Here is a 21812-nt window from a genome sequence, read left to right on the forward strand (position 1 = left end):
TTTTTTGGGGGGGGGGGGTGGGTGGGGAGATTTTTTTAAGCCATGGATACAGAATCCATGAATATGGAGGGCCAAATAGCTAAAATCCAATGTCACACTATTAGATGTCCACCAATTCAGCAGAATTTCTTTCTCCCTACATACCTGCTGTAGCACCTCTTAGCACTCATACCCATGCTAAGTAGGATTTCCTATTTCTCCAGAACAGGTTTTGAGGGTTATTGAAGGGCTACAGAATATGGGGGCCCCTGGTGGTAGCTCAGTGTGTTTAAGCGCTGAGCTGCTGAACTTGCAGACCGAAAGGTCCCAGGTTCAAATTCCGGGAGCGGAATGAGTGCCCGCTGTTAGCCCCAGTTCCTGCCAACCTAGCAGTTCGAAAACATGCAAATGTGAGTAGATCAATAGGTACCGCTCCGGCAGGAAGGTAACAGCGCTCCATGCAGTCATGCCGGCCACATGACCTTGGAGGTGTCTACGGACAACGCCGGCTCTTCGGCTTAGAAATGGAGATGAGCACCAATCCCCAGAGTCGTTCACGACTGGACTTAACGTCAGGGGAAAACCTTTACCTTTACCTTACAGAATATGGGAGAGCCAATGTGGTACAGTACTTTGAACACTGGAGTGAAACTCTAGACACCAGGTTTTAAATTCCTGCTTGACCATAGAAACACACTGTGTGACCTTTGGGTGAGTCACACTCTCACAGCCTCAGAAGAAGGCAAAGTCAAACCTCACTTAAATAAATTGGCTTATAGTCGCCATGAGTCAAAAACCAAGTGAAGGCAACCACCAACAACAACAGAAATAGTATGTGGAAAAAGTGTCTCCTCACCTGTTTCTGTTTATAGAAAGAGTTCCTTCAGTGAAATGCCACATACCTGTTTTGGTTACTTGTGAATATCTCAGTGATGGCTGGTGGTTTCCATGTCAGTGTTGCAGAGACTCTACTCTGTGTTTTAGCCTGTAGTTGAAAGCGACTACCCAAAGTGCTAAATCAAATCTCTAAGATAGATTTGGCACATTGGTTGGTACTTTAAAGTTTAGACTCAAACCCGTGGTCATAGCCCCAGAAACATGGAAGTCACTGGTGGCCACTAAGATAAATCCTAATGAAATATAATTTCTAGTCTACCTTTATCCACATCTGCCTAAAAAAATACATTTATTTGTATTTACCTCCAATGTGGGAAATGAGAGTATTGAACTCTTACATTTGAGTTTAGGACAAGCATAAAAGTTAGTTCAGCTGATAAACAACTTCCAAACAATACTAATATGATGCTCTTAATCTCTGGCTGCTATTTTGTTACAATACAGGCTGAAAGAAATTTACAGTTATTTCGTTTTAAAAATTCTGAAATAAGGTTCAAATTGATCTCTTTAACTGTAGCTCTGTCAAGAAGATCTAAGGGTATAAACAATAGTATTTTGTGGTTTGTTTGCTAATTTTTTTTTCTTTGTCCCTACATCTCCCTCTCTCTTTTTTAAAGGATGAATGTCATAACTTTATAAAGGTTTTTCTAAAAAGAAGTGATGATACATTATTTATTTGTGGGACAAATGCCTTCAGCCCTTCTTGTAGGAATTATAAGGTATGTATTGCATTTGTAAGCAAGCATATATGAGCTGATGGATTCCATCATAAAGTATCGTAACCACCCAAATGTCAGCAGAACCACAGTGAAAGAAACCCCATTCCCCTGGGTGCTATTTTTATATTAAATACTGAACAAAAAAACATGAGAACATAAAAACAACTAGACCAAATCAGTCCAAGGGCCTCTCGTCTGGCATTCTGTCTTGATCCTGGGCAGCCAGATACCCATTTGAAAGCATGAATGTAGTAGCACAATTCACATCTTCCCCTCCCATCTGACACTGAGAGATATATGGCCTCTGATATTCCATCACTGGAGATGATATTCCATTATTATGCCTAGTGACCATTTGCTCCATGATAATTTACCTAAACTCTTTTTAAAAGCTATTCTGCTCCTTGTTGAAGGAAATGTGATAATTTAAACTGTGTACTATATGAAGAACTGGCTTGTATGATTAACAAGTTTATCAGCTCTAGCTCAACATCTCTCATCCCAAAGCTGAGCTTTCAAGTACTAAAATGCTGATGAGTTTTAGAGTGTGCACTGCCTTATCTGGAACATTCCCCCAAATAAGAAGGCTTTTGCTCACCTGGAGTTCCCTGTTTTCATCCAAGCCCTGTGGAGCTTTGAGTTACAGCACATACATTTAATTTTGAGCTGAGATGAAGGTGTGCCTGGAGCAATTTAGGTACCTTTCACAATTCTTTTGACTCAATACTTATTGCTGTGTAAGCTTGATAATACTTTGTAGTTACTTGGAACAATATCTTGCTGCCTGGTACACTCAAGTTATTCCCCTGCTTGCTGCTAATTAAAATGTTCAGACCTAAAAGCAGATGCCTGAAGCTAAGGATTTGCAGCTTGCTTAAACATATGGAAGTAGGAGGCTGTCTGTGTGGTGTTATGGCCAGCTCAGCAGTCATATGCATAGGCCATGAAGAGGTTAGTGCAGCGAGAATCTAGCTTGTTGAAAAGAGAAGCAGTCAACTCTGGTCAGTTACCCTATCAAAGTATTGGCATCAAAGTTCATTTCCTTTCTTGCTTCAGGAAGAAGTTTTGATCATAGTGAAATTTTGTTCTTTTTTCCTTACATTTTATCTTAGTCTTAGGTGCTGCATTAGCAGCAACAGGATTGTATCCAAAGTGTGGCTATGCAGAACAACAGGGCACTATTGGTGTGATTAGTGGAACCCCAAGGTTTGCAAAAGTTGAAAAAACTGTACTGAGGGGGAAAGATCTAAGGGATCAGAAAAAGAAAAAGCTCCATATCCAGATAAGTGTATTGAGGACTCAGTGTCTTCAAAATACCACATGTTGGGGGCTGAGTGACAAAAAAACAAGAGCCATTATCCAGAAAAATGGAAAAGAATGTTGTGCTGAAAGAAAGTGCTGTTGGGTAAAACACTAACTGAACAGGAGTTATTAACACTCCAGCATTTTGTTGAAAGTCCCACATGTAAGCTGATGTTACCAAATCCACCTCTTCCGACACAACAGTGACAGCAAAAATTGACCTGAGTAGTGCAGGGTAATTCTAGGGTTGCAATTGCTTTGGTGGAGGATACTGTTGACTGCTATTCACAAAAGAGGGATAGCAATTAATTCATTAATTGATTAAAATATAATAGCTTGTATCATTTTCTGGGAACTTATTTCAAAGGAGAAATCAGCCCATAGTTCCCTCTGGGACAGTTTTCCATTTCCGTTAGAAGTAGAGCTCAGATGAAGATGGGGGAAAGGCTAGGGAGAAGAGAGCTGGAATCCCTTAATGACAAGCATTATGACAGTAATGCTTGATTAATTTCGTTCAATTCAAATTGAGCCCTATAAAGCTCCACACCCAACTTTTATCAAATAATTTATTAACACTGCCACACTAGAAGAGGTAGAAGAAATCTGCTCCAAAGTTAACTTCTATTGCTGAGCTTGGGGAGGAAGGGAATCTTTTTCTCACTGGAGGAATTCTTGCTAGGAATTGTAATCCAAAAAGTAGCTTTTTCAAGCTATACTCAAGCCACTGAAGCTTCATATCTTCCACAATTACTGTATTTCTTTTATAAATTATTTGAAAATCATGAAGTAAATTTCTCAAAGAAGTCCAGAGAATTCTTAAGAGATTTTTTTGCAGGGGTCTTAAGCAGGGTCTATTCTCTCCTCATTTATTTTTTTCATAGGGGAGCTTTGTGGACGAACTCAGAAGGCACTGGTTATGTGCCTAACCCCCTTGCCTCAAAGACAGAGGTCGGTGGCTGGTGACAAAAACCTTCAGATATTAGAGTTTTTCCAATCTGTATGTTCTTTGTCAGTCCAGAAAGTAGCACATAAACTTATAACACCCTATTTTTGTTCATAACCTGGGGAAGTTCACAATGATATAGTTTGGGAAACTTTGCATCAAAGACAGACCATCCAAGGCTTGATCTTCACTGCCAAATCATGCAGTTTGAACTGCATTATATGATCACTGTAGACCCATATAATGCAGTTCATATGTTGATCCAGCCTAAATCTTAAGGAGTCCCCCTCTCAAAAAGCTGTACCTTTGTCTCTCTGCTGCTGCTTTTGGGACATATGGTGGGGTGGAACCACAATGTGAGGGATATAAATGGCCTTCTTTACAACTTCTGCAGATGTTTCATTCCATATGATATATGGTCCCATGTTGATTTCCTCACCTGCTGCCATGCTGTCAGGACGCCTGCACAATAACATCTCAGGGGCTTCAGAAGGTGAATAGAACACCTGGGCTAACTGGTGTTAAAGCACTTGGTTCTGCTGGCATGATGCTACTGTTATCTCCTGAGGCTCTGAGGTGAAAGTGCAAATGAACTAAAAATTGTTGCATTCGAGGCAAAACCCGTTTCCTTTTATCAGCTTCTTAAATGTTTTCCCATCCTAGGATGAACAAAATGATTCTGTTTAGAAGGTCTGGAGAGAAAAGATACATGACAGGAAGCAAATGATGACAAATCATCCATTGCTTGAAAAAGGTCTCTCAGGCCCATGGGATGGAAAGTTGATTGGATGAGACTGATGGTGCTTAGATGGCTTATTATCCACACTAGTTTTTCAAGTTCTATTTCTTATACTTCTCCCTGTCAAGGCAAATTGAATTTACTAGGTGGATCTTAACCCAAATAAAACAAAAGTCACTACTGACTAATCTTAAAATACATGAATCTTAGGCCTAGCGGCTCAGCACTTTTCCCTGTGGCTTTCACTATAAACCTGCTGAACTCCTGCTTTGTGTTGAGCTCATTATTTGTATAATTACTACTACCCTGTGGAGAATTAGTTTCCCAAGGGTTACACTGACGGCTGAGATTTATAAGTACTCCACAGATTAATTCTTGACAGGCAGGAAGAGGATTTATGTATGACACTGGCTCAGACCAACATAACAAATGTCAAAAGAAATCACAGTTCTAATTGTAAGTAGTATAAGGATAAATTATGCTTTAGCAGGAGTAAAAATGCAAAAGTGCTCCTGTTCTTGGAACACCTTAAAAATCAGAGGTCCTGGTAGCATAGAATACTGCCTGTGTGCATACAGTACATTAATGCATGTAATCATGTGTACACAAACTTGTATACTGTAGAACTATGCTTCTGTCCTAATTTATTGTGAGGCTATTTTGTGAATAGGGATATACAGTAACCTTGTTATAGACATTGCTATTATTGTTCTGGGCAAAATCGTAAGGCTTATGTGAAAGCTGTTCACTTAGCTTCAGTTGCAGCAAACATGTATGCTTATAAACTATTAGTCAAAACATACTGTAGGCTATATCAGAAGAAGGAAACTTGCCTAAGAAAACCCTATAAAATGCATGGGGTTCCCATAAGTCAACAGGTGACTTGAAGGAACATACAGATATATAAACACAAACACTCCTATTAAGAATATGGAACAATTCAAGAAATACTAAATGGCTGCACTGCTTGAATGTTTTCTCGGTGTTTCCCTGGACAAATGCTATACAGTACTGCAATTTTGCAGTGTGCTTAATACTTAGGAGTGGAGAAACCCTGCTGAGAGGAAGAACAGACAAAGATCTCTGGAGTGAGCTTAATGAGAGGATCTGTGGGGACAGGCAGTTTTATTTGTCTCTAAAAGGATCCTGTGGTTTTATTTTTCAGATGGATACTCTGGAGTTTATGGGAGAGGAATTCAGTGGAATGGCCAGGTGTCCTTACGATGCAAAGCATGCCAATGTTGCATTGTTTGCAGGTAAGGATAAAGAAGAAAAACAAAATATTGTCTAACAACATAACATCTATTCAGACAGAGCGGCTTAGACCATTGATGTTTACATTACGAACGGACAACTATGCAAAGTACAAAGACCATATTGACTTCATCATAAGACTGCAGGAGGCTGTACTCCTACCTCTGAAAATTGTAGTTGTTTTGAGGGTTTTTCATTAACTGATACTTTCGGGTTTTGTGGGGGCAATGTAACACTGTTGTCTGCCTTCTGGGCTATCTTATGCCCAGGAGAATTTTTTTAAAAGCAGGGCTTAAGTTTCTTCTAGATCTGAAAAGCCTAAAGGAGTCAAAAAGAAGGCAAAATTACTCAGATATCCCCTAGGACGTGTGAGGGAAAGGTGTGTGTCTGTTTGTAAAGGGTATGGAGGGTTCACAGATGACAGTTTCTATGCTCTTGATTTGCAAGATTTATAACTGGTCTCCAAAAGTCTTGGGCAGGGGCCTTTCCCAGCCCTGTCAAGAGATGCTGGGGTTGAACCTGGGGCCTTTGCATGAGAAATAGATACTCTGCCAATGAGCCACAGCTTTTCCCCATAGTATAAGTTGTTATTAGTTGGTGATGAAATCACATGACTCAGTATTAATCGCTGTATTCTAAAATGATAGGTCTCTCATTTTTGAAAGTCATTACCATTGTAATGTTAAAAGTGCATTAATATAACATCAGGAAGCACTTTAAAAAACAGACTTCATTTCAGCTATTGTGGTAAGCAATTATATGTAGTGCTAGGTTGAACTGGAAAGGAGAAAAAAGGACAAACCTGATGTGATTAAGCTTCTTGGTGTTTTGTTACCAGCTGTGGCATGGGAGGGGACTGATGTCGAGTCTGTGGGTTTAATCATGATTTATTATGCATGCAATGAAATGCAATTAACTCTTAATTCTTTTTTCCAGTAGTTTTAAAAATTGAGTGCATATTAGTGAGGTTAATTTGGGCCATTGATTGTGGAATGGCATTATGGAATTTTGTTCTTGATAGATTTTAGATTAAATTGTCTCATTACTGAAATTGTGTTAGCATGAACCCCGATGATCCCATTTCGAATTCAGCTGTAAAATATCTGGTTGCATTGTAGAACCTTCTTGGGGTAACTTTCTGAACTATTCTTCATCAAATGTCTAGTTGTGGAATAGCCACTGCTTTCCTCTCCTCACCCACCCCAACTTCTGAAAAATAGGGTTGTTATTTACGAAACAAATATACTTATCCATGAAGCAGTAAGTATTTGAATCTATTCCATTAATACTCGTCTTAGATATTTGGTTTGTGTATCAGCCTACATCATTAGCACTGCTGGTACAAAGTTCTGTTTTGTGACATGGTTATGGCATATGTCTTGATAGGCCTCATTATTCTTCAAAAGGTGCCACATCCTAGGCATATTTATTTATTCAGATTTAAATCCCACTGTATCCTAGAGCTTTAAAAGTTTATTTTTCGGACTAGTGGGAGTTTTAGTTCATCATACAGCTAGACAGCACACTCAACCCCACCAATGATGCATCCGGAGCAAACCTGCCCAACATGACAAACTTTAAGTACTCATGGAGTTTCTCGGGGTTAACCTGTCATGATGTCAGTTGTTGTTAATCCACAACCTTATGCATTTTGTACAATTAAAAAATTGACTTTTTCAAATAACTCAAGCAACGCTGAGTACCCAAGCTAGCAATAAATAAAACATATCTCCCAATGAGAAGTTTCTCTGCTCATACATTAAAAGCTTAAACTAAAACATCTTTGCCTGTTAAATAATGAATAATCCCTATCACCAGGCTGCTCATTTCCACACATTGCTGTACTTGTAGTTTAGTTATACTGTCTTATGTGAAAGGGTAGAAAGAGTATTGAAAATGGAGCATCATTAAGATATACCATTCCAAAACGGTGCAGGATATTTCTTTTGAATTAGAGTTTCTCCACATTATTTGAAAACACTATGTTGTATGGCCCCTGTGATCCTGAATGAATTTTCATCCAAGAGTCCTCTTGAATTTATTCTTGGGTCTATTTGATGGTTTGCTAGAGGAATATAATTGTACTCACCTCTCTCTCTCTCTCTCTCTCTCTCTCTCTCTCTCTCTCTCTCTCTCTCTCTCTCTCTCTCTCTCTTTCTTCCCATCCTGAAAGAGGGAAAGCTTTATTCTGCAACTGTGACAGACTTCCTTGCAATAGATGCAGTCATTTACCGGAGCCTTGGAGACAGCCCAACTCTACGAACAGTCAAACATGACTCAAAATGGTTGAAAGGTATGTAAACAAAATTAAGGAATGGAAAGGTAGTACTTTTGATTACCATCTTGGACCTTCCTGCAATAATTTATGGTACTTTCCTTCGTTTAGTTGCTGTGAAGCACAGTTCTTTAGTGTGACTGTAACAAAGAAATTATGTTTAAAGGACATGGCATCTGTACTTCATTTCTGGATATCTTCTGCCAGATTGTTGGTTGTTAATATGAACTCAAGTTGTTTTGAACTTATGGAAATTCAAGTGGGCTTCTGTGACCAAGCAGGGGATTCAATCCTGGTCCCCAGAGTCATAGGGCACACCTACACTGTTAAGTAGGTGTGAAAGTGGCAGAGACAGAAGTGGTTTCACTGTGTGTGAATGATTACTTGGGAAGCTCTGGAACCAGTTTGAGGCTTGAATGGAACTTATATACTCTATAGAGGCTTGCCTCAAACCAATTCCAGGATCCATGGGATTCACAGCTTCACGGCCATGGAAAAATAGTGTTTGTTTCACCTTCCCCACCCACAGTGCATATGTGTGGATCACCAGAGCACATGTGCATTAGTCAGGATTGCAATTCAATATAGTTTACACTTAAGCCCTTTAATGTGCATTATGGACTCTATTTTGAAGTATCCACACAACACAGCATGCGTCATCTAAATACCGTTCTATCATTCTGCATTCGTGATCAGTGCAGGTGTGCCCGTAGTCCAATGTTCAAACCATTCATTATGTTTGCTGATTCATTTATTTTGCTGGTTAAATATTAATACCAAATTACAATATCCACAAAATTTGATTTCACGTATTTATTTAGACTAAATAGATTATGAATCGGGACAAGGGAAGTGTGTTCTGGAGCAGGGATGACACTGCCATGCTCCCCCCCCCTCAGATTATGAACTAGGTAACTATCACAGCTTTATGGGGTATGGGGAATTTGTTATGCTGTGCTAAGATCCATCAGTGAAAATAAAATAACAGATCCCCTGTTTTATTGTCATGAAGTGCTGAATGAGTGCTGCTGAATTAGGCAATTTGTATGTTCTAAATAACCTCATTGTTAAGAATGTTGCCATTCATTCTTTTCCAGTGGCATTATGAATGGGTGCCACATAGCATTTGGTGACTGTGAAAAGGGAGCTTTTGCTTGTAGGGGGAAAATGTGACAGAGAATGAACAGTTTTGAGATTAAACTTTTATTGCCCTTTTTGCAGTTTAAAATTATTGTATTTGTATAATCGAGTGCACGTTTATTACTCCTTTATATAACTATGTGCAATATTGTGGATTTCCTTGGAAAGAAACAACCCTATTGCTGCAACTGAAAAGAACCCAAAGTTTGTATTTGGAGTAAATTATGCAAATCGAAGGCGTGTATCTCTAATTTATTGCTCTGCATAATTTAGCATGCCTTCGGGGCTCTTTTCCTTAGAGGACAAAAGAGCATGGAAGAATGTGTGATTTTGGGGACAGGCCAGCTGGAACAATGGATAGGGGAAAGGAGCCATGGGAAATATAAGAAGAATGCTGCATAGCACTGAATACCCAGATACCAGGGTGGGAGAATGGCATCCCCCAGCTAATAATGCTAAAACATTGAAGTCTTCTCATTTCCAAATTCTCAGCAAGTTGTCAGTTCACTGATTATGTCTACCATCCTCCAAACATTCATACATCATAGGAGTTGCCATTTTGAAAATGGATTCATTATTATTTTGCTCCTTTTGTATTATATTACAGTCTTTCTAAGCTGTTTATTCATTGCAAAAAGCAATAACTAATGTTGTTATAGTTTATTCTAGATTAAGTCTATTGCAATTATAACACCATTTTGTGTAACTTTACAGTTGGGAGAGAGTTTTAAGATAGTTTAATTGACATGCTTCATATGCAAGTGGAAAAGTAACGTTTAACACTTTCTGTAGGAAAGCAATAAAAGCATTGAGTTATCAGAAGTATAAAAATAAAGTTGGTCTTTTATTGATGCAACATGATTATGTCCAAAATGAACGATATATATTGGTCTTACTGTCATAACATAGCGGGAAATCATTTTATTTGTATGTGGTTATTACAAATAATATTGCTTCAATAGCATATCAGGAAAAAACAAAGCCATGTCCTGTCTAAACGTCCTTTGTTTTCCAATCAATCTGGAAAAGATTGTTGAAAATGTTCTTTGGTGAAAAAGTTACTTTGGTGGAGTACAATTACCAGAGTCTCCTAATCAGCAGCCTTGTCCCAAAAAGTACTGTGATCTATGCTGCAAATAAATCTATATAAAGGGGAGCTAGGACTTTATATGAGCTTGATGTATTTTGCTCAAATTTCATACTGACGTGTGCATATTTATATTATCTTCATTGCAGAGCCGTATTTTGTCCACGCAGTGGATTATGGCAACTATATTTATTTCTTCTTTCGAGAAATAGCAGTAGAGTACCACAGCATGGGAAAGGTAAGGAGCAAAGCTTCTTGTAGATCACGGCAGGTCAGGAATGACCTTGAAATGAGAGCCATAAATCACAATGACAAGGTCATTGTTTTGAGAGGATTCTGTGGCTCCTGCCAAAGTTTGGTTGGAATGCAGTATAACACTGCCTTGATTTTTTTTAAAAAAAATCTGGCTTGGGATGGTGTCAGATTTAAAAAAAAGAAAGAAAGGGGGGAAAACATCTCCTTCTTCTTCTCCCCCATTAAGCTGGAAAGCATATGGCAAATTGATTCAACTCAGAGCTACAAATAATCATTACAAGTCAGATTTTAAAACGAGGAAACAGCTGTATTTGGGTGTCCTTTATGAGAGTAACAAAAGTAACTCGAAAGAAATTTTAGAGATGTCCTACCATAAAGAACAATGAAAAAATTGAAATATATTTCCACAATCAATGTATTAAAATGCTTACAAGGTTAAAAAGGAGAATGGCATAAATAAATGTCTGGTGATGCCTGCATCGTTTCTAAAAGTGCTGAAGGTACAAAACTCAGTGGCTGGCAGTGTAGGCCGCATGGATTGCAAATGTAGAATGTGTTTTTGTTAGTAGAAATAAAAAGCTGAGTAGTCTGCATATAAATGAGTTTTATGAGGCTAAGAACTGATCTCCTGACGGATTTATGTCTGTATATGAAATGTCACAAGCTTATCTTTCCATAGCACACAGTTCCAAACCTGAATTTTCTTCTGTTGGTTATTTGTCACAAATTATAGAAACATGAGATCAAATTAAACACCCAGCATTATCCTGTCTGTCTTTTTCAAGGGGGAAAAGAAAGCTTGACTGCATTAAATACATATTCCAGTTTCTTTATTCCTCCTCACCCCATCCCACCTTTCCTTATTGTAGGTCATTTTTCCCAGAGTCGCTCGGGTTTGCAAGAATGACATGGGTGGATCCCAACGAGTGTTAGAAAAACAGTGGACTTCCTTCCTGAAGGCACGACTCAACTGCTCAGTTCCTGGTGACTCCCATTTCTACTTCAACATACTGCAGGCAGTTACAGATGTTGTCCATATCAATGGCCGGAATATTGTTTTAGCTACTTTCTCCACCCCTTATAACAGGTAACTATTTTCATATTAGGTGAGCCTTAGGTTTTCTTTTCTTTTTTTTCTTTTTCTTTCTTCTTCTTCTTCTTTTTTTTTTGCTGTATGATAATTTGGTATTAAACATGTAATGCATGTGAGGCTCATCTATACTGACCATTTAATGCAGCTCCAAGCCTACTCAAAACTACAGTGGCCACAAAACACACACACCAATGAGGCTGCAGCATGGGCTAAAAGGTTGCATTAAAGAAGGTCACAAGAAAGTCCAAGTTAAGACCTTGAATGTTCTGCAGCAGATCCCAGTATATCTCAGATTGCAGGAAAAAATCAGTTCCACAGAATACAGAGCACATTGTAGATACCTGCTTGGTTGAAGCACTTTGTAGAATTTAGAACATGGTACAAGCCACCTCCCAAAAGGCTGGCTAGCAGGGGGCTAACTGACCTCCCTGGGAGGGTAGTTGATTATCTCCATTCCTAACTATCACCTTTCCTTTTCCCCCCACCTCTTACACCTTTGGAGCGCTGGTCACATCTCACCCAAAAATTGGGGGGGGGGGACTCACAGAGTAGTTTAAGGTCAGGTTCTGTGTTCATTGTACAGCTTCCTGTCCTAAAATGATTTCTACATCTATCAATCTGATTCAGCAAAACCAGCTCATCCCAAGTTGGTTCCAAGCTGCTTTATAGTGTCAGTAGATGTGCCATAGGTCATATGCATGGTAAAACCATGCATGGTAAACCATTTTCAGTGACCGTAGCCATGACATTTTATATTCTATTCTCTCCCTCCCTCCCCCCCCCCCCACACTGTTCATAGATATGGACAGATTTCAGCATGTAAGACTCCTCCCCAAAAGGAATATTTGCATTTTCATGCACACGGGAAGGGAAAGTATTATGTTTTTATTTTAAACATGGTTTTAAAGTGGCACAAGCCAATCCAATTCCCATGCGTTTGTCATCTTCTGGTAGCTGTTTTTAGCCATGTGAATAGAAGCCAGGGGTAAATGCTTGCAAATGCAAATCTTTATTTAGTTAAATTATATTTGTGCTTCCCTCATTATAGTAGCATGGCAGAGTACAGGAAGCAGCCAAATATCTTGCATCATAAACCTTTCCTCCCTGTTTGCATTTACATCCAGGAGGAAATCGGTGACCTGTTTCAGATACAATGGCAAAATATTTTCATGGCATATGAATGAATTGGTCCAGCATTCATGGCCACATGGACTTGACTTCCTTGTCACCTGCATCTTTTGCATGCATTAAAGTGATTCAAAGAGCCATTGGAAATACCTTCCCACTCACGATAACTTACAGCGTATCCTAATTGTAGAGTTATTGCAGTTTGAGATAATCTTGACTGCTGTGTCTCCATCGTACAGAATCCTATTGTTGTTTTAAGTTAGTGAGGTACCATCATTCTTTGGTAGAGAAGGTTAAATATCTTTCAAAACTACAAACCTCAGGATCCCATAGGATGGGGCTATGGCACTTAAAAGAGGTGAGACACTGTTGTAAGTGCAGTGTGGATACGCCCTTTGTTGAAACCACACAGGATTTGCAAGATTGGAATTGATGACTTTCATAATCTTTTCTTGCTTCCCAAAAGGGAAAGTCAGACCTTATGAACCTTTGCTTTGTGTTGTTAGAGCCATATCTGTCCTCAGAGACATGCACCTCTCACCAAGGGAAATGTTCAAGTTTACTATTCAGAATAATGAGCTGAGAAGGGTTATTTGTGTGCTCGTGCTTACCATTCTTTTTGTAATAATTGAAAGATGATAAACAGAATTCTTTGTGGACTGTTCTCCTCAAGCCCCATTGATATAAATGTGAAATATGGAATGGAACAGGGTATTTTCTGAGGATGGCTATACATTTAAGGAGAATCTTCTCCTAGCAGATTGTACTTCATATAATTCATATAGGAAAAATCGAGTATATCCTCAATGTAAATAATTCTCCCTCAATATAGACTAGAGTTTCCCTTTCTGTGAATGGATCTGTCCTCTTCTTTGCACATTTGGCAATGTCAAGTTGTGAATAGAAGCAGTAGTTCTGACACCCATTGTTTTTGGTCAGTTGGTAAAAGGCTTTTATAGCATTAGCTCTGTTAAGAACTGGTAAACACTGGCAGTACTTCCAAGTAATTTATGGAAACATGTTGAGATCTCCTGTTTCTAAGGTCGCTGGGAAACTTCAGCAAATATGCTAATTTATGTCAAATTGCTGTTGTGACAACCAGATCCTGTTTCTTTACAGTGATTTCTGTGACAGGGGAGAGGGAATGATTCAGTTCATGTACTCATGCTACCTAAAGTCAAAAGGTCACCCCAGCAAGGTCAAAAGCAAACTTCTCATTACTTTGGCATGGGAAGAAAGTGAAGGCAACAGTGGCATAATAGCTACTATTGACAACCAAACTATAGCAGCTGCTTTGGAAATGCCATGCATTGAAAATACAGCCGACCACAGGAAGCAGGGATATTTTATTTTGCGAAAAGTCCTATTGTTGAAAATAATATGTATTTAACTGGCTGGGAGATGTAATGCATAAGAAATCTCCATAAAGTAAATTCACAGATTTAACCTTCATTATTCTTCCACAACAATCCATCAACCATGTGCTGGCTGTATTGTTTTAACAAAACTGTTTCAAAGAACTTTTTAAAACATTTTAATTTCCTGTTTTACTCTATTATGAATTGTTTTAATAGTGTAAATAGTTCAATGCTATTTAAAAATTTACTTTTTAAATGTTTTCAATAGTATTATTTTGATTTGTAAGCTACTTTCAGTCCGAATTTGCGGAGGTGATAAAATCACAATAACAGCATTTCTCTTTTACTATCTTGCTACTTCAAAATTTCTTACCCAATTGGAATTGCCATAAATGCAACATTGATAGCTTATAGTGCAAGGTAGGGGGAAGCCTCTACCATAATGGGAAATGTTGGGCTGAGGTGTGTCTACTCCCCAGCCGTGAGCTGCCAATGCGAACAAGTTTCTGTTTAAAGAAATACCTAACTAGCATTGTCCATATAAAAGCCACTTTGTGGATTTCTTTGCTTCATCACATTCTAGCAGAACCAAATCATAGAAATTTTACTTGCTTAGGCGATCCCTCATTGTCTGAGTATGATGGCTTTCCAAGTGCAGTGTTGGTGGTGGATACATAGGTGACTGTAGAGCCCTGTTCTTGACCTGCATGTTCTTCCACAGTGAGGGCATTGGTTTCCAGATCAAAGGCGGTCTTGATGAGGGTTAGCTTGATGTGCCTTCCTCTTGGCATGTTTTGACATCCATGCATGCCTCTTCAAATTCCACAGCACTGCTGGTCACAGCTGACCTCCAGTTAGTTAGTTGGTTAGTCATAGAACACAAGCCAGAGGTTTGCAACTTTTCAGGTTGCAAACAGGCTATTTTAGTGGATCCCACTAAGATGAGATAGAAGGACTGCAGAAGATCAAAATATTTATCAAAAGATGGTGTTTGCCTTTTATAAGTATTGATACTCAGGAGATGTAAAGCCTACATATTTGGAAACTTAGATTCCTGAAATTACTGACATTATTTCCAAAAAAACCATAATCAATATTGTGATCTCTGATGCCTTTATTGATCCCCATGCCATCGTAACCTGTAAAAATACAGTTGGCAACCAGGGAGAGAATATTTTTAGTGACTCTGAATCTTTGGAATTTTTTCTCTATGAAATTCTTCAGGGAAAGACTGTTATTTTCCCACTTTACACTGATTTACGTATTGCTTTTAAACTGCTATTTTTTCATTGTTTTCCATTGGTTCCCAGTTCAAAAGTTTGCGTTTTACAAGAACAAAAACACATGAAAAAGGATGCAGAGAGAAGCTTGATTGGCCCTACCAATCTATTACATCCATCCCCTGTCTTTGCAGTCCTCTATGTATTGGGAAATTAATTTCTACAGCAGGAAGCCTACTTTACTGATATAGGAATCCTTCAAAAATTAGAACCCAAGAAAATTGCCTAGAGAGCCAATATCATGAGAAAAACCTACCATAACTAATGCACATGTACCCTTCCAACACAAGGAGGGCTGAGGGAAACAGCAAGAGAGGATGTAAAAGGATGCACGTCTGAATAGTGTTTCTGGTTTGATGCTGGTGTGTTTTTCTGTCCTTGCTATATTCTACCCTTGCATCATTGATCAAGTGAACAAGCAGAACATCACAGTGATTCCAGATATAATGTAATAGACATTAGCTTCAGTTCCCTAAGTAAAAACAACATCCTCTATGGCCAGCAATTTGGGGCAGCAGTACACTTAAGTGTCCCTTGCATAAGCAGATGCCTTTTTTGAGGTGCTGCAGCAGTAGTTGTATTCTTTCCTCTGTGGTGCTTAAAATCCCTCCCCTTGACCCACTACTGCATTCTGTGACCTAGGGTGCATCTACACTGTAGAATTAATGCAGTTTTATAGCACTTTAACTTGACAGTGCTGTGTTATGAAATCATGGGAATTGCAGGTCTCTAGCCTTTCCTGTCAAAGAGTTGTAGTGCTTCACCAGACTACAACTCCCATGAGTCTGTAGCATTAAGCCATGGCAATTAAAGTGGTATCAAACTGCATTACCCTACAGTGTAGATACACAGTCAGTCTGCTTCCTATCCCATAGGCAGACATGAATTAATGATATCAGCACCGAGATCTGACAGGTTCCTCCAGAGCTCTCATCGCTTCTGTAATCAGTGTGCATCTGATTACAGGCAGGTAGCCAGCTGCTTCTCTGATCCTTCCTACTTATTATGAGCATGTAATGGCTATGCATGACATTTCAAGGGAATTACTGTAAATTAGGGAGCAGTGTAGTATAAGTCCACCTGTAGATATTTACATTGTTAGACTGAAGCCAGTGACTAGCAACCAGGACAGATCCCTTCTGTTCTGGCCTATATAAGTGTGCACACTTCTGCAATTAGGCCGAGGTCCCAGATCCATATATCAGAATCAGTAAAATGTGACATAGCCATATTTCAGATGGATGGATGACACCTCTTCTTCATCCTGACCTTGTAAAAGTTGTAATATCTGTAAAGAGCACCATATATAACATATAACAGAAAAGGCACAGTCATCAGAATCACTCTTCTACTGATCTTGCATTTGTGCAGGCCAACATACTCTAGTCCCCTCCAATGTTAATCAGTTGTGTAAGATTCTCCAGAACTGAAGCACCAAATAATAAAACAGAATTGTAATACATTATTTCATACTAGTGTTGTGTTGCTGTGTGCTTTTGAGTAATTTCTGGACTATGGTGACCACAAGGGCTGACTGTGAAAGGATTGTCTGACAAAATGTGTTTGGGAGGAATTGCCTTTGCCCTCCTTCTCTGAGGCTGAGAAGAATGGCTTGCAAGTCCATGCAGTGGTTTTCCTTAGCTGAGCAGGGATTTGAACCCTGGTCTTTAGAGTAGTAGTCTAGTGCTCAATCCACTACAGCATGTTGGCTCTCTAATATATACTGTAGATGGAATGTGTTCCCAGTACAACTCCAGTGTTGCTTGAAAACGCTATGATAAATATGTCTCATAGTGCAACGCAACAAAACGAAAACCTTGATTAATTGCCTACAAACAAACACTGGAAAGCAAGATACCACCTTTATGAGTACAGTTTCACTAATTTTCGTGCTACCTATTGTCGTTGTGGGAAAATTAAATAATCTACTTAACATTCTGCTTTAACTTTGTTCTCTAATAATATCCTGTTAGATTGCTCCCTTAGTATTATCTCCACCTCCAAGAATCAAATTCCAGTGCCTGAATATATCACAGTGCCTCTCAACCTTAAATCAGGATTATAACTCTCAGCCAGATGGTGCTTACTATCTGATCAGAACGATGTAGCTCAAGACAGACAGAAACGTACTATAGTAGGCCATGTGTAAACAACAAAGGCAGAGTCATGAATAATTCATGCCCCAAAGCCATTGACTAAAAGAAACATCTAAGCCCTTCTAAAAGTGTTTGTGTAAGACTGTAATTATATTTAGTGATTGCCACTATTAGGTTACAGGCAAATAATCAAAAAGTCCAAATTTAAATTTTTCTGGGAGTAAAGCTAAGCTGCATTTGCTTCTGTAAACGCCTTACAGTTGACTGAGTTAAGCAAATTCCTGTTCATAGGAACTCAGCCAGAAACATACAGGAAAATCGAATGACGCGCAGAACTTCAACTGGCAGATAGTGGTATTTTGCTGAACTTTCAGGTTGAATGATGAGCATCAGCATGCAAAATGTATCTGCTCCATCCTATGAATGATTTCTAGCATGCAACCAGAGATATAGCAGTATCCACCAAATATCCTGTCGGAAATGTGTTAAATTTGCAATGTGATTTTCCATCCACACATGGGCAGTGGGTTCCTTTCTTTTGTTTCATCCTGTTAAGTTTTGAATACTCTAGTAAGTTATTAGTACCATGGAAGTATATCTCTCAGAATCGTTTAGGCCTTCAGAATTCCTGTGATGTGATTTCAGTTTTATCCTTTTGAAGGAAAGCAGTGCTGACAGGAACTGACTGCCCACTGGAGCATCTCAGATGTCTGCATGAGGGCAGCCTTTTGCTGTCAATAACCAGAGGTTGGGAAGTTCACAATCAAACGCCCTGTGACAGGAAGGCTTCTATGCAGCATGTTTCCCAGACCAAAACAATGAAAATGAAAAAAATATATGCATAACTTCCGAATGAGTAACTATTTCTGGAAATGTCACATTTCAGTATCCCCGGCTCGGCTGTTTGCGCTTATGATATTCTTGACATTGCTAATGTATTTACTGGAAGATTCAAGGAACAGAAGTCCCCAGATTCAATATGGACTCCAGTTCCTGACGAACGAGTGCCTAAGCCCAGGTAACTTTTCTTGCAAGTTTTCTGCAGAAGGGGACTGGGAATTCAAGACTTTTCATAGTAATGGAAGATTTAATATACTCTATAGACAGTTAAGATAAACAGAGAAATGCGGGAGGGATGAAAACCCAAATGAAAGTAAATGGGTTCATGCCACATACAAACCTAACTAAGTAATGTTCTATTCAGGCAGAAGTGAAAAATTATGCTTGGTGGGGTAGAAAATAGTCTAAACCTCTCTTCCTTAGAGAATAGGAGGGAATTAAACCATTTCCTCAGAAGCAGATGTGATTAAGAATATAGCTTGATGTTGAGCCAAGAAAAAAAGATAATGACACAGGCCTCTGTGGGCCTTGATACTCAATCTCTGTCATCCCCATTTAGTAGACAGGAGAGCAGCAATAGGTCAATGCCTTTGCAAATAGAAGGCAAATCGTGTGCCTTGTCTGGGGAAAACAGCTCTCCCCTAGTTCCTGCCCCCCCCCCCAATTATGCAGAAAGGCAGAGTCCCTTTTCCACTCTTGACCTCTGTCCATGATCACAGCCAGTGTTTGTTCAGGGTCCACTGAACTGTTTTCTTGCTCCTTAACACTCCTGTGCAGTGGATAAGAAGCCAGAACACCCAAGTTCTTGCCACTTTTGCAACAACAGGGTGTCTTTTTTGCCCCGTCTACTAACTCTCAATGCTGGGCAACCTGGCAAGGAAACAATATTACTGCCTCTCTTCCTCAAACAGCAAAAAAAATAATGACTAAATATGGATTAATGACACAGAGAAGTAGGTTAAACTTAGTTTGACCTAAAATGTATTTAAGCAGGGTTGAGCCTGAATGGGGCAAGAGCAGGGAGCAACCTGGTGCAGGATCAGCTGAAGCCATGTGTCACCCTTGACAGCCTCCCTGGCCTTCCCTTGGGCAAAACATCTGAGCCCTGTGGTCAGTTCAATAACTTGGTTGCCCCCTGACCAGTCATCTACTAAGGCACACTTCCCCACAAGTCACAGGATTTAAAGTGAGAGCAAAACTCTCAAAGATGGACTCCTATCCATCCCAAAATCCTGCCCTTCACCATCATATACACTTAAATGCTTCCTCCTTTTCTGACAACCTGCCAGCCTATTTAAAGACAGTATCATCATCAAAATTCCTCCCAATATAGTATGAAATAAGCAAAAACCTAAATAAAGCAGGGAGGAGTCCTACCTTGCCATGAAACAACCAGCAATGCTCACATCATACTGGAGAGTATGGAAGAGCTGGTTCTATGGCTGAGAGTGGAAGACAAATATACTTCCCTACAATTGCAGATCAGAAACATCAGAATTTCTAGCTGCCTTTTCATCCTGTTCTTAGAAGAATGATGACAAGGATATGTAGTGCCCCTTATCCTACCCTCCAATTGAGAAACACTGCTTTCAGTGAATCTGTGCCTGTTAGAATAATAGAGTCATAGTACCTTTTTGTTACTGCTTAAAAACACTGTGTGAAAAAACTACAAAGAAGCATTCATACAATGTACACTTCAAAACAGTAACATTCACACACACACAATATCCCAAAGACCTAATCTTTTCGAGGATCTGTTTTTTCATACATATACATAAATGAGATATCTGGGAGATCTGACCCAAGTCTAAATACAAAGTTCATTTATGTTTCATTTACACCTTGTACACATAGCCTGAAGGTAATTTTGTACACAATATTTTTTTAATTAATTTTGTTCACAAAACAAAATTTGTGCACATTGAACCATCACAAAGCAAAGGAGTCACTATTGCAGCCACCAGGGTGGACAATTTAAGGTTTTGGAGTATTTCAGATTGTAGAATGCCAGATAAAGGATGCTCAACCTGTATGTAGACTCCCTGAAAAGTTTTTTGTAGGAATGAATTGATTAAGCATTGCAAATTGTTGTGAGTTATATTCTACTGACTGAGCTGCAGATTTGCACACAGTTATTTCCTCTTGCCTGGAAATGGGCCCAAAAAAAACAGAATTTGTACCCTCATTTCCCACTTGGCAATGGTCCATGAAAACTGGAGATTTGGGGCTGGGCCCTGAGAATTGGCAAGCCTAATGGCAAGGAAAGAGAAAGTCCATGACCTCCCAGGAGAATGTTTGTTCAACTCCTACCTCCCCCCCCCCTTTTTTTTCTTTCTTTTTTTATTTTTGCTTTCTGGGGTATTTCTATTTCATTTCCTTTTTGGCCATCCTGTTCAAATAGTAATTCCAATATCTTTATGCCTGTGTGCATCTTCTGCTGCAACTTATGGGTTTTTTAAAAATATATATATTTTTTTCAAATAATGCTACGTTATAACAAAGAACTCATGCAGGTTTGTAATTTGGCTCATGACTGTAAATGAATTAAACGTTACTGGCAGTCACTCAGTCTACCCATCTCTTGCAAGCACTGTGTAAACTTCAGAGTCTCTTGCAGTTTGAACTCTGGAGAAGCAAAGCTTCTGTACACAAGAAGGAATTGTAAATAAAAAGAACTCACAGGGTAGGGTTTCATCAGCAAAAGACAGTAGATTTTCCTGCTGCCAGTATCTCGCTGTTTTGGCCCAGCTTCCATGAAAGTACTGGGGAGATTCCAGGAAAAATTGGAGCGTATTTGTATTCCAGTTATCCAAGACAGATAACACTGTGTCTTATTAAAGGACTCTCCAGACTCATGTTTAAAAGCCTTGGGTTTTCATTCTTGTCAAAAAAATAAAATGTTCTTGGGAGACATAGCAGAAAGGTTGTTTGCTTTGATGTTGGCTTGATTCACCCTCCAAGCTGTGGTTTAAAATGGCTTTATTTTCACACTTCCAGAATAAAATGTAACATTTCCCTTTCAAATTAAATATAAAGTGATCTTAATTCTAAGAACAAGAGCCTGGCAGAAGTAAATCTGGAGCATGATTAAGGAGTAAGCACAACCTTGCCAAACTCTGTATGTGTTTATTGGGCTCTATGTAGATGGATGAACTGTGAACTTGCATTTTACAAACTTCATAAGCTGTTTAGGAAATTTATGTGCACGAATGGTCATAAATCAGGTATTCCCATGATAATGCATAACCAAGTGCTGAAGGCTAAACTTGTATACTGGAATCACTAGGCCCAAAGGAAATTTAAGAGTGCCTCAGTTGGGGACATCGTACATTGTTCACTTTCTTCTGAAAAGCCTCTGGCATATTTTCAGCTAATAATAATGGGTGATTAAAAATAGTTTTTTGTAGAATCATTGCACAAAGCAGTA

At 39.1% G+C, this 21812-nt stretch overlaps 1 protein-coding gene across 5 annotated transcripts in view; it reads left to right on the plus strand.

The window, feature by feature from the left end:
- The window catches only part of sema6a (semaphorin 6A), a 193771-nt gene that overhangs the window by 107441 nt on the left and 64518 nt on the right, over positions 1 to 21812 (plus strand). For all 5 annotated transcript variants that reach the window (XM_008114038.3, XM_003223033.4, XM_008114040.3 and 2 more), the window contains exons 6-11: positions 1494 to 1595; positions 5745 to 5835; positions 8007 to 8126; positions 10485 to 10573; positions 11460 to 11677; positions 18432 to 18563. In XM_008114038.3, the coding sequence (XP_008112245.2) occupies positions 1494 to 1595; positions 5745 to 5835; positions 8007 to 8126; positions 10485 to 10573; positions 11460 to 11677; positions 18432 to 18563 (752 nt within the window). The remainder of the gene's footprint in view (positions 1 to 1493; positions 1596 to 5744; positions 5836 to 8006; positions 8127 to 10484; positions 10574 to 11459; positions 11678 to 18431; positions 18564 to 21812) is intronic.

Source organism: Anolis carolinensis, chromosome 2 (genome assembly GCF_035594765.1).
Source record: "Anolis carolinensis isolate JA03-04 chromosome 2, rAnoCar3.1.pri, whole genome shotgun sequence".
Classification (NCBI taxonomy): Eukaryota; Metazoa; Chordata; class Lepidosauria; order Squamata; family Dactyloidae; genus Anolis; species Anolis carolinensis.